This window comes from Pogonomyrmex barbatus, unplaced genomic scaffold (assembly GCF_055798465.1).
Source record: "Pogonomyrmex barbatus isolate J1 unplaced genomic scaffold, ASM5579846v1 scaffold13, whole genome shotgun sequence".
Taxonomy (NCBI): domain Eukaryota; kingdom Metazoa; phylum Arthropoda; class Insecta; order Hymenoptera; family Formicidae; genus Pogonomyrmex; species Pogonomyrmex barbatus.
In genome coordinates, this window is record NW_028297109.1 from 918,983 (window position 1) to 933,068 (window position 14,086).

The 14,086-nt window shown below is 38.6% G+C and overlaps 2 protein-coding genes across 2 annotated transcripts; both read right to left on the minus strand.

The window, feature by feature from the left end:
- Positions 1–1,017: 1,017 nt before the first annotated feature.
- LOC148937522 (uncharacterized) lies at positions 1,018–1,739 on the minus strand. Its single transcript, XM_089072154.1, has one exon. It carries the CDS (start codon positions 1,674–1,676, stop codon positions 1,035–1,037), a length of 642 nt encoding a protein of 213 aa, XP_088928280.1. The 5' UTR covers positions 1,677–1,739; the 3' UTR covers positions 1,018–1,034.
- Positions 1,740–5,943: 4,204 nt separating this feature from the next.
- Positions 5,944–7,893, minus strand: LOC148937523 (uncharacterized). The gene has a single exon (XM_089072369.1). It carries the CDS (start codon positions 7,891–7,893, stop codon positions 5,944–5,946), a length of 1,950 nt encoding a protein of 649 aa, XP_088928495.1.
- Between the last annotated feature and the right edge of the window lie 6,193 nt (positions 7,894–14,086).

The window sequence follows — 14,086 nt, forward strand, 5'->3', positions numbered from 1 at the left end:
TATAAGCTTAAAAACATTACGTATTTGTTGATGACCCATTATTAGTACATATTAGTACATATTCTATTGGATTAAGTTTTATTGCAGATGTTCTTTTGTCGGTATTGTAAAAAAATTATTCCTATATTAAATGATATTAAACATCATGCTTGTTTCAAAGAAAAAGAAGTTTTCCTTGAAGGAGAAAAGGAATTATATTCACCTGAAATGAATGAGATTCCATGTAATGTCAAATCGAAAAGATCATAGTTATTTTACAAATATAAAATAAAGCGCTTTGTAGCCAGCAATAAAATAATCAATACATATAATTTACTTAAATTTATTTCAATATGTATCAATAATTCTTAAAAAATGCATTGGCAATAATAGCTATATAAGGCCGGTTCTAACTTGGGAGCTCCGAGGGGGGGGGGGGGTAGAGGGGCAGAGGGATTCCGCGACGCGGGCACTCCATAAGCGATGGATGCGGGGTCCGCGGGGCAAGGGAGGGGGAAGTGCGTCACTAGGCGCGGGATCTGCGGAGCGAGGAGGTGGAATATGGCGCGGGGTCCGCGAAGCGAGGAGTGACGTCACCGATGCGGGGTCCGCCGCCGCCATCGCCGCCGCCGCCGCTGTCATCATGTTCTTTCTCTTACCATTTTTTCTTCTCTCTTTCTTTCTCTTCTCCCTTCCTTCCTCTTTTCTTAAGTTCTCTCTCTTTTCACCAAGATATCTTGTTTTGTCTTGATATTTTTTTGTAATTTTAATTTTTTAAATTAATTATTTTATTTAAAATTAATTATTTAAAATTTTAAATTATTTAAAATTATTTTATTTAAAATTAATTATTTAAAATTAATTATTTAAAATTAATTATTTTTTAAAAGAGATTTTTAAAAATATTACTTAGTAATTTATTATTATTATGAGTGATATTATTATTCGTGACAAGATGCGTCGGCACGCGACTCGTTATCGCAGCGCAACCTGAAACCGTTGAATTGAAAGAAAGAATGGAGAATAAACCGAATAATATTTATCATAATATACATTTATTGGTCATGTAACGCATAGTGTACAATATTATCTATTGCGTACGCTAATGATTCATAACCTATAATCGAAGTTTTGTCAAAAATGTCGCTCTCGCGCAAAGTTTTTATTGCAATATGTTTATCTGTGATACAATTCCGCCGTAAAAAGTTTATAAATTGTTTAAATTTTTCGCTGACACCATATATATTCTCATAGATCCTGTAATATACATGTTCGACGCAATGTTCAAGTTCAAATAGAAAGAATACGGTTGACGGCTTCATGTACAAGCATGTATCGCGCAATGTAAACTTTACAATATTTGTATTTCGCATTCGAACAAGTTCTATAATTAGATCATGAATCAACAATGATGAAGGAGCAATTGATTGCACAAGCTGCTCGATATCCACACGTTTCTCGATGAAGGTTTTCCACATTACATAAGGCAATAATATTTGATTGCCTCGATTATTACCAATACGTAATTTCACATAGGATACAGGTCCCATGTTGATTCCAATATCCAAATATTTATAAGCTGTGTATGTTACGTTATATTTGTAAGCTGTGGCAAATCTTCTTCCCAAGATACGAGATGTACAAGGTTCCGAAGATGATGAATTATGAAAAGATATACTGTAAGGAGAAGAATACATATAAGTAAGCTATTGTTACGTCCGTGTTCTGAACGAAAGATAATATCTCTCGTCAGGAGGAGAACTCGGGTGGACGCACGGAACCTCTCCTTTTCTCGCGGAGCGACGTCGTGATGCCGATCCGCGAGTCGAACGCGCGTTAAGGGGGGCAGGGATCGGGTCAGCGTCAGCGACGTTATTACCCTTACCTGCGCCCGCGCTATTCGGCGGTCCGTTTTAGGTCAGAGAACCGAATCTCTTTGACCAGGGATGGACCTAGTGCGATCCTGAGGGAGCCGGGAACGGCGCGGGGTCAAGTTTAGGAGAGAAAAAAAAATGTTTACTACCGAATTTTGATCAATTAATTTAATAAGAAATAATAAAAGTGAGCTACAATTTTCTGTTCGTGTACATAAAAAGGTTGAAGTATTGGTAACAAAGAGAAATCTTATACATAAAAAAATATAAAAAAAAAAAAACGAACGCGGGCCAGGAAAATCTCTTATAATCCCAGTTGCTCAAGTTGGGGTAAAAAATTGGTGATAGCGAACATGTCTATAGGATCGGGTTGCAGGTGTGGAGGAGGATTGGGGTGCGCGGTGCGGAATGCCTTAATCGGGACGAGGTAGGGGAGAGGATCACGGGAAATGTACATAGGGACAGTATCGGTTACTGCATGCCTGGAGATTTGGTCCCAGAATTGTTTGTCAGGTTTAAATTTTCTTGGGATGAAGAAGGTGCCGGGAGATGGATGGGCGGGAGAGCGAGGGAATTGACGGACGAGGTGAAAAAACTTCTCCACGTCGAAATTTTCCGGAGTACACCTGCTCTCGAATTCGGCTGCGGAACGGAGGGCCGAGGCGTATTGGTGGAGCGATGTGTTGGCTAGTTCCGGCTCTACTTCTACTAAGCGCTCCGCGAGTTCTTCGGCGTGGCATTCGCGACGAATCTGCTTATTTGCCTTCTCGCGACGGTGTCGCAATGCCCGTTTCGTTGGTCCGTTCCGAATGGCATTTGTTTGGTTCACTATATAAATGAAAGTCAGATAAGAGAGAAGTTGAGGAATCGAAATAAGGCAGCTTCACCGAATCAATCGGCTTGCCCGGTTGGAGTGTTGTGGAATTGGAGGAGGCAGCTTCACCGAGTTAATCGGCGGCTTGCCCGGTTAGAAGGTTGTGGAAATGAATATTGTGAAGTCAGGGAAGGCAGCTTCACCGAGTTAATCGGCGGCTTGCCAATTTGGAATGTTGGAGTGGTTTTAAGATAAATAAATTGAGAGAAATAAGTAAATAAGAGGTCGCGAACCAAACTGCCAGTTACCGCGGGAAAAATGATAAGCTTGGACTTACTTTTTGTTGTAGTGGCCGGTGGCGATGGTCTAGGAATGCAATTGCCCAGGCTGGATCGTTGAATTGTTCGAGAATAATAAAGTCGCGCACAGATTCTAACTGTAATAGTTACGGAAGGTGTCGACCTCGAATGTATCAGGAAGAAGAGAGCGATCCGCTCCGAGTCGCGGTTTTTAAAAGGTTCCGGAGGGATGGGAATATCTGAGGGCGTGATGGATTTCCGTGTTGGCTTGTCAAATGATAGTTTAGGAAAATTATGAATATAGAGGAAGGAGGGAAGCGGTGTCCTATGATTTGTGGTCGTTTTTCCATTTCCAGATTTCCCAGCGAATGATAGAATTAGTTTTTAGATAGATAGAATTTATTAATAAAAATTCTCCCGCTAGTTCACACTCTTAATCGCTCATTGGTGTGCCAGCCAACGGCCATTAATCAGTTTTTCTTGATTGGTGCTTTTTGTGTTTCCCCACCAATGTGGGGAGTGTCATTCCCGAACGATCCAACGCGTTTCTTATCCGTTAGGAATTTGCTTTTGTTAATATTAATTTTTTATATTGGTAAGTCGTAAACTTGTCGGCGCCGACAAGGCTGTTTACCAAGGATTTTTTGATAATGAGACATATCTCGGGAGAACGATTGTTTATTTAGAGTTTTTTTTTGTTTGATCGGGTTATTTTTGTTTGATCGTTCGAAGTGCCCGTTTATGGATTAGCAGCCGTTAAATTTTTCCTTCCCGAAAGAGAAGAATTTGTGAAGTACCCCGGACGTAACACCTCCCGACTTAGACAAATGTTGGGAGTGCACAACATTTGCAACAATAGGATAATAATTCTTCGCTTTCGGTCCCCTTTTTTTTGTGAAGAAGAAAGAAGGAACAGGCGACCACCAAAACCTCTTCCTTATTCCCTCGTTCTTCCTCGTCTTCGCTTACATTAATTAACGTTACATCGTTTTCTCGATACTGTTTAAAATTAAGTTGTGCGCATCATTCACTCTCTCCTTTCCTCTGGTTTTTTTTTCTGAAAAATATCTTAAATGTTTCATGTCTGACATTTGTTAATGCGTATTTTTTTTTTTTCGAAGTGGTTTATTTCTTCTTGTTGTGGAGAGTGAAGAATGAGCAAGACCTTGCATGCTGGGATGCTTGGATTAGATAAGAAGAATACTATTACTAGTGTTATCATTATTATCATCATTATTATTATTATTATTATTATTATGTAAAAAAAACAAATTCGGAAGAATTATAAAATTTTCGAAAGGGTTTATGGTAAATTTGGCTTAACTCTATTCCTTATATAGCGTTCAAGAGTAAGGAAATTTTTATATATATATATATATATATATATATATATATATATATATTACGTGAGTACCACCAGTCGCGTCCCGCTCGGCTTGAAATTATTTTTCCATATTCTGCATTCCAAGATGGTTTTTCTATCCTCTTCCCCCGGTTTTTTTTTTCCCTTTTTTTTTCGGGATCTTAATGCAAATGATCAAGCCGTGGTCATTAGGCGTGTTAGCGCTCTGTACCTGCCTCAGTCATTGTGTGTCGTCTGATTATATGGTATGTTTGTTATATTAAATAAGGTGACATTCGCATGACAATTTATTCGACTGGGCAATTATATAATTGTAGAATTATTATCCTGCCACTGACTTGTTAATATTATTATGCTGCGGTTCAGGATTGGTAATTGCAGTTGAGGAGAGAAAAATAAAAATAATAAGCGCTCTCGCTCTCCAGTAGGCACTCAAGCAACACCGATATGAATAAAGAATTAATCGTCTTACATTTCCTCTCTCTTCACGCCACAAAAGGAAAAAATTTAATATAGTAAGTTTAATAATAAAGGAAGTGGATGATATATGTATACAAGGAGCTTAAGTAATTATAATTAAATCATTAAATTATAATGTTTATGATTGTTCACTTAAACATTACTTTATTGACTAAATAAGTATACGAGATAGAAAAAAGGTATAGCTAACAGACGTAAGGATAGTATAATAAAACAAAGGTTGTATGATGTTGAGTAATAAACAACGGTTGTATAATTGAATATTTAAACAAAAGTTGTATAATTAACGAAGGTTGTATAATTGAGTAATAAAACAAAGATTGTTTAATTGAGTATATAAACAAAAAAAAGTTTTCTTTTTTTTTTTTTTTTTAGATTGCTGGGAAGGTATCCACGATTCGGGCCTCTTTCTCGACTCGTGCCTCCCCTAGGGATACCAATGCGTCACGAAGGTTCGTGACCCCCCAGTCGTCCTCGTGCGGCAAGACCAATTTGACCATTGCGGCCCCATTTTCCAATGGACGCACGATATTAATATATCCACTGCGTCTCTCAGCTAGGATTCGGCACAGAGCTCTCGTTTTCTTGGGCCAAAATCTAGTTGGTTTAGCCGGTCCTGTGTAGGCTAGTCCACAGGTAAGAGCCTGCCATCTTAACTCCTGGAAACGTCCTTCCAGGCGGAAGATTTGATGGAATGATCTCCACACCTGGCGTCCTATATCTCTGAGATCGATCCGGGCGGTCCTCTGGGCCGGGTTGACTCCCGTAATCAATCCCCTTTGCCATACGTCGCCGTCTTTTATGGCAACAGGCTTGTCTTCCTCTATGTCGTTGGGCCAGCAAGTGAGTTCTTTTGATTTGCGGTTCATTCGGAAATTAAGTTCTTCCGATAGATCTTGCAGAGCTGGTTCTCCATTTTTTAGCCGCACCCAAAACAAGAGCGGAGATTCTACTCGTAGGATCTTACACTCGAGACGCCCGCGAGTCAAACGGCTGGTATCGATAGCTTCCATTTTTCTCTTCTCCCTTTTATTTTTATGTTCTTCACTTCTAAAAAGTTTAATAATTGTTAGGTGGTTGAAAAGAGGGAATAGTAGATAGGAGAAGGAAAGGAAAGAGGTTGTTTTGTTGATATTATGTTTTTAGTTCGAACGAAAATCCTGGTTTTTCCTCTGGTGATAATAAAGGATATACTTGGTTTTCCGGGGTCTTACTATACAGGTCAGACTCTGGTGCGCTGGCCTGTTCGGGTTTTTGAACCCTTTTTGTGCCTAATAGTAATAAAAGATGAGTAATAGAGTCCCAGATGGCGCCCAGTAAATGTATGGACCATCCATATACGGTATGCAAAGCGTAACCATGTACGATCGTGTCTATCATTAATTTTATGATTCTCCCGGTGAGGTATATTCCAATTATCCCGGCGCTGATATTGCCGAAAATTAAGAATTTATTCCAAAATTCTTTCCATGCGGATGCAGCGATTTTTGTTATGGATGCTTCGTCTAATAAATTTGAAAATGATCCCCCGTTCAGGGAGATTGGTTGTCCCATCATCCGCCTGGCTACCGTGTTGAGCACCGCCGGTCGCTCAGCAGGGAACAATATGTGATCGCGTAGATCATTGAGATCATTTTCGGTGTATATTCCGCTTGTAGCGAGCGATCCAGGGTTAACATATTTCCACGTAGGTTTGGTCATAGGTTTCATAATTGTGGGCGGCAATGATTCCACAGGTTTAGGCATAAGTTTATACCATGAATCTCCTAGGTGATACATAGTAGGTGCGAAAGAGTTGCAATTTATTTGAGTCCTCTGTCGCAATAGTACATGGGTCTGCGGCGTTAAATAATAGGTTTCGTTTCCCCGCATGACTGGTAGCTGATTATAACAGTTGTCAGTTCTTGTGATTTTTACTTCCACGGGTACGCATTTTACGATGTGTATTACTTCTCCGGCTAACAGGGCCATATATCCAGGTCCTTTCATTAAGTAATAAGCAAAGATATCGGGTGTTTGAGTGGCTATAGCTAAAGCGTTTTTTAACATTCCCTGCTCTAGTTCACACTGTTGCAAAAGGATATTTCTGTATAATTGATGTATCTGCGTACGGATGTGCTTTTCGACGTATACGAATTTGGAATTCATGTAGGTGAATATGTCGAGGTTAGAGACACGCGTTCGTTGTTTGAAAATCGTTACGCCACGCGAGGTTTCGAAGATGATTAATTTAGGATGTTCGGTTCGAGTGAGTGTATAACCGCATGTTGCGTATTTTCCTTTGCTAGTCAAGGCGAAAGTTGTATCTTGTGCAGTTAATGAATAGACTATTAGTTGTTGTTCATTTACGTTATCTATTATTTTGTCTGCAATCCCACTGTACAATACTCCATAATTGTTGAATTTACAAGTGTCGGCGGGCACTGGATCCCAATAGGTCTCACCTCCCTCTATATCTGTGCAATGGGTGGTAGTGAGTTCACAGGCCACTCCGGATCTGAGTAGTACTCGATTGCTATTTATTCGTACGTCGGCTATATATTTTTGTAGTGAGATTTTTATGCTGGCGAGTACCACGACGTCAGTCCACGTGCCGTACGGATCCGAATACGTGCTCCCCTTGCACGATCCATCGGCGTCTACGTGTCCTGCCAATGTTACTGGTCGGGCAATGGTATGATTCGGTTTTAATCCAGTGATATATCCGTTATGTAACTGATAAGTTCCATAAGAATGCATTCGTTGGCATACTTCACGTGATGTTTCTTCTATATATGAATATTTGCCATTCAACACATCCATGGAATGGGAAAACATTCCGCATTTTTTTATTAATCTGTCTATTTCGACTTTGCATTGAATAACCTTTACTGACTCGAATTCGTTTATTTGTAGAAGTTGTATATAGACATTAGTTGAATTTACGTTCTGTGGCGGAATGTCGCATTCCTCGATATTTAGTAGAGATAAGGTTGTTAGATTTGTTGAGGGCGAGCCGCAGTCATAGCCTATTATCCCATGCGTTTTATGAAACCGGATTGTTAAAATTGTTATTATTACTGCCCAGCAATTATGGAGATCCATCTGGAAAAGGTTATTTTTTTTCTTGTTATTTATCTGGAGGTAATTTAATATGCGAAATTCGTAAACGATTAGGGTGGACAATTCGACTATTTTTCTTTATTCTAATTTTTACGTTATTTTTATTTAATATTTCTAATACTTCGTGTGGTCCGGTATACTGATCCCCAAATTTACCCGGTTTAGGTCCCTTTAATAGGAAAACATAATCCCCAGATTTAAAGGTTTGAGGGTTGATTTTTTTGTCATAATATTTCTTTGATTTATGTTTCGCCTCGATGATATTTTCACGCGCGTTCCCTCGAAGGTTATGGAGTAGAGTGACTAAAGTTACCAAATAGTCATCGTAACTAGTTAATTTATCTTCTGGTGCTAGAAATTTTTCCGAAGGTATTCTTGCAATTTTTCCAAATATTAATTCGTATGGAGTATGTTTTGTAGCTTCTTGTACACAGGTGTTATAATTAAACATTGCGAGGCTAACCCATCGGTCCCATTGTTCTTGTTCGTTTGCATATTGTTTAAGATACTCTCCTAGGGCGTGATGCGATCGCTCTAGAGATCCATTGGATTGAGGATGGAAGGCGGTTGTACGAAACTTACGAATTCTAAAAAGTTTTGCAATCTTTCTCATTAAGTCGCTGACAAAATTTCTTCCCTGATCGGTTAGTATTGCTTTGGGTGCTCCGAATATACAAATGAATTTATTAACAAAAGCCTCGGCTATTGTTTCAGAGGTTTGATTTGGTAGGGGAATTCCCATGCTGAATTTAGTCAGTTGATCTTGCAGTGTCAAAATGTATTCATTTCCTCTCTCAGTTTTTTGTAGAGGCCCGACAATATCCATTGCTACTTTGTCGAAGGCTGTTCCCGGAGTATCGGTAATTATCATGGGCTGTTTCGTTTTAACGCGTACTAACTTTTTCAGTTGACATTGTAAGCATTGCTGAATATACCGTTGGACGTCAGATTTTATATTTTCCCAATAGTAATTATGCTTAATTCTGTTATACGTTTTAGTAATGCCTCTATGTCCACCTGTAGGTGAGCAATGTGTTTCGCCTATTATAGAAGGGCGAAGATCTTTCGGAGGGTATTTTACTAATCCGTTACAAATAATTAATTTAGCTAATGAGTCGAGAAAGGTCATTTGTAATTGTGTCTTAATATTGCTCCAAGGAATATTGCAAATGAAATCCGTTTTAGCAATGCTAATAGTTTCTAATTTTAATTCCTCTGTTATTTTTCGTAATTCCATCAGAGTTTGCGTTATATAATTTAAAATCATTGTTGGCCCTTCTCTCGACCCTTCTTCAATGGGTAAGGCCACATGAAAGTAGTTTTTGCGTTTTATAACCTGCGGTCTACACAGAGCGAGTTTATTGAAGGTAGGCAATTCGTTGCGCTCGAGTAATTTTCGTGCTCCAGAATCCAATGGGTTTCCGTTGACATCGACAAAATATGCTATGTTATCTTTCCGCAAAAATAATAATTCGCGGGAATCGACAACATTGTTTTTTATTAGCTTATGGCCAATGATAGTTGGTTTAAGTTTATCTATACTGTTAAGCTCTTCGTTCTCTTCGTTAGTTATTTCGCTTCCTCCTTCGTCGTCACTCTCTTTTTCCGTGTCGCTTTTGTTGGCTTGATCCGCGATTTCTTTGGGTTGCATTGAATTTAAGTGTTTATTTCGTTCATTTATCGTTTGGCTGCGAGTGAGCATTCTTCTGGCTCTCGGTGGATCGTGTATTAATGCTTTCTCTGTCTGCTGCACTGGTAATTCATCCAGTTCTTCTTGTGTAAAGGGTATGGAATCCGTATTATCTTTAAACAGATGGTCGTCAGGTAATAAATTTTCTGTTTGCTCGTCATCTGAAAGATATAACTCGAAGTTTTCGTCCTCTTCTATTTCTTCCTCCTCGTCGGATTCTTCTAACATTTTAGAAATTATTTCTGCATCCTTTGCTTCGTTGGGATTCAAAGTTTTGCGACCAATAATCGCCTTGCAGTTCACTTCTTCGAAATTCACCGGATTCCTGGATAGCGCATCAGCATTTACGTTAGTTTTTCCTGCTTTGTATACGACATCGTAATCGTATTCGGCTAATTTTAATCTCCATCGTAATATTCTCATGTTGGTATCTTGAGCGTTTTTAAACCACAATAAAGGTTTATGATCTGTGACTAAAGTAAATTTTCGGCCGTATAAATATGGGCGGAAATGCTTAACACAGTATAATATAGCCAGCGCTTCCTTCTCGTATGTATCGTATTTTAATTCATTATCAGTTAGAGTTCGTGACGCATACGCGACTGGTCGGTCCTTATTTATTTCACCTTGCGACAATATTCCTCCTACGGCTACTCCGGAAGCGTCGGTGGTTAGGATAAAAGGCTTTGAAAAATCAGGATATTGCAACACGGGTTCTTCACATAATCTTTGTTTTAATTTTTCGAATGATTCTTCTTGTTCTTGTGTCCACTCGAAACGTACGTCATTTTTTAATAAATTTGTCAAGGGTTTTGCTAATTTAGAAAAATTAGAGATAAATCGTCTGTAATATCCCGCTAGTCCTAGAAATTGTTTAATGTTTCGGGGTGTCTTAGGTCTAGGAAATCGTCGTACGGCTTCTAATTTTTTTGGGTCGGGTTTAACTCCGTTTTTGTCTATGACGTGTCCCAAATAAGTTACTTCGGATTTTAAAAATTCACATTTGTCGAGCTGTAATTTTAAATTTGCTTCGCGTAGTTTATCTATTAAAAGATTATATTTTCTTTCATGCTCTTCTAATGATGACGCGTAGATAACTATATCGTCCATATAAACAAATAATTCCTTTCCTTGTAATCCTGATAAAACTAAATCCATTAATCGTTGGAAGATAGCAGGAGCATTTTTTAATCCAAATGGCATTCTATCAAATTCATAATGCCCAAAAGGTGTTGTGAAAGCGGTTTTATGGCTATCTGCTGGATTCATTTTTATTTGATGAAATCCTGAGGCTAGATCGCATACCGAAAAATATCGAGCTCCTCCCAATTGATCTAAGATATCGACTATATTTGGTAGTGGATACGCATCTCCGATAGTTTTGTCATTTAATGCCCGGAAATCTAATACCATTCTCCATCGAGATCTAATACCATATTTCCTTGGGAATCTTCTTTCTTGGGTACAATCCATATGGGCGTATTGTAAGACTGTGAAGGTTTTACTATGCCCCCCTCTAGCAGTTCTTCTACTTGTTTGTTTATTTCCTCTTTGTGAACTTGCGGAAATCTATACTGACGGGTGTTAATCGGCTGATCATCTGTTGTAGATATTTTATGTCGTAAAACATTAGTTGCTGTCAGTTTTTCCTCAGGTATATGAAACCTGTCTTGACTATTAATTATAAGATTTATCACATTCTCCTTTTCATAATTATTCAAGTGCTCTAGTCGTAATAATTCTATAATTTTTGTGAGCCTATCCTTTTGGTTTTCTTCCGATAGTATTAAGCATTTGATAGCTCCGTTTTCCTTGTTATTACTTTGTATCCCTTGTATAACTTTCTCTTTATGTTTTGATTTGCGCTTACGTATACATTCGTCTACTATCACTTGAGATTGATTTTGTCTTAATTTAAAAATTCTCGAGGACGGTTTTTTATTTTTCATTCCTAATTTGCCGAGGTTTATTTCATTCGACTTATTTATTTGTATTCTTTCCATAAGCTCTTTGACGGTAATATGAGAGGGTTCATTTTTTTTATTCATTTTTTCTGAGAACATCCCAACTCTTGGGAATTTATCGCCTTTTAGCGAGACTGAGGCATTAGTATTGTCGTTTTCGTTTAGGCAGAATCGTGTCGGATTACGTAGTGAGGTTTGGTAACTTCCCTCCTCGTAACCGATGGAGCTGGAAAATGCTCGAGAAGTGCGGAAACTTTCATCGGCAATTCCAGAATTAACCTTTGAAGTGATTCGACAATTTTCACCTCCAAGGAACTCAAAATTTTTTAAATTTTCGGACGAGGTTTGGTAACTTCCCTCTCCGAGGATTTTGGGATGGGAGGATATCTCAGAGGAGGTTTGGTAACTTCCCTCTTGCTGAGTATCGAAATTATGATTTCTCCTTTTGTTTCCTCTCATTTTAATTTCGTTTTTATTTTTGACCTTTAAATTTTTATTAATTTTATCTCTATTTATGGAAATTTTGATTTCTTTATTATTTATATTTCCGTCCTCTTTTGTCTTTGCATTTTCTCTTTCATTCTCATTTTTATTTTCATTTTTATTTTCGTTAACAATTTCAATATTCATAATCTCGTCTTCCTCTCTACTTATTTCATTTTCGTTTAACAATTCTTTTTTATGGTCAATATGTTTGGTCTCTCTTGGAAAGGAATTCGGGTGTGAAGTTGTTAATTCTTCGTGATAATCTAATGTCTTTATTCTGGTTTCACACAGGTCGACCATCTCATTCAGAGGTCTAAGATTTATGGTCGGCACCCTGACTTCTACTTCTTCGTCCCGCGTGTTTATGATATTTAAGTATGCTTTCCCCGAGACATTTTCCACGATCGTGTCCCCTAGATAGATTCCGTAAGTTATCTTCAATTTCGGTACATATCCAATTTTGACATTAGGGTTGCCAACTCTTACATAAAATAACGATTCTGATCTGGGTGATACTACTATAGTTTCTGGTGACAGAAAAGGTACTTGGATACCGGATACATCTATACATCCTTGTGCATAATCAATTTTCGATGATGTTTGTTTAAAGAAATCGTTGCCTAATATACCAGCTTGCGGTATCGGAAAGTCGTCGGGTACTATGTGGAAATTTACTGCGGTGTCGAAAAGGCTTAGCGTAGTTTCGCCGAGAGTAAAGACCGGATAATCGTTTATTCCGTTTAATTTTAGAATGTTACAATAATTAATGCGTACTCCCTCAGGTATAAAATTTTTTTTAATTATATTAGGTCCGGAACCGGTGTCTAACATAAGAGTTATGTGAGGGACTGTTTTTTGTATTTCTACCTGAACGGTCGGCACGCGACTGTGTTTATCGAGGTTTACCGCTACTGAGCGAGCGTTCGGAGCGTTTTTTATTGAGGCGCCGAAGATGTCGACGGGCGTGGAATCCGTTCGGTCCCCTGTTGCACGCCCGGCTTCGAGGGGCCGTTGGAGTTTACCGAATCTTTTGCCATTCTTCGATTATTACTTGCGATGCGCAATTCACAGTTTTCGAGGAGATGCCCTTGCGTTTTGCAATATCGGCAAAATGGTGTGTTACTATCGCTTGCAGTTCGATCCATTCTAGATCTGCAATCCCTAGCAGTGTGCCCTGCGGTGTTACAATTCTGGCAAATAATTCTGGCTTTATTTTCTGTCATGCGCAGTTCATTTTGCTTTTTCCAGCAGTTATTAGCTGAGTGTCCCTGTCTATCGCACTACTGGCAAATCAAGAGAGGCTTGTTTTGATTAGTACTACGGCATGACTTCGCGTTATGACCGGTTTTAGAGCACAATTGACAGACAATCGTATTTTCTCGTATCACGTTAACAGTTCGCCGTAATTGCGGGTCGCGCATTCGACATTTACTAGCATCGTGACCACGTTTTTTGCAAATCTGACATATTAGTATTTCGTAATTCTGCTGTGAATTTTGAATGAATTTTCTACAGTTGCTGGCTAAATGTCCGTCTTTATAACAAATTTGGCAAGTTTCGCGTTGTAAGTTTATTTTTGCGATATTACCACGCCGTAAATCTGACATCGCGCGTAATTCTCTTTCTATGCGTATCGCGTCGGCTACGGCTGCTTTAACATCCATCTGTGAATTTCTTAATATTCTCTGTTCGATCTCCGGTTTTAACCCCTTGATAAAGCATTTACACATGTCTCTTTCTAACGAATCTTTAATATTCTGTTCGGGAAGAGAAGGTCCCGAACTTCGATATGCTTCGAGTATTTGCTTCCCCAAAATTTTTACTCTATTCGCGTATGTTATTACATCTTCGTCGTTCCCTTGATAGACATCCCAATTCCCCTTGTAGTTGATAGACATTTTTCGAAGGACCGTAAATTTGTTTTAAATATTTAGTGATTTGAGCGACATTGTTAAAGTCTTGATCCTGAATAGTTCGACGTGCCTCTCCGATTATACGTTCTAATGATTTTAGCAAATTGAGGCTCAGCCTCGGG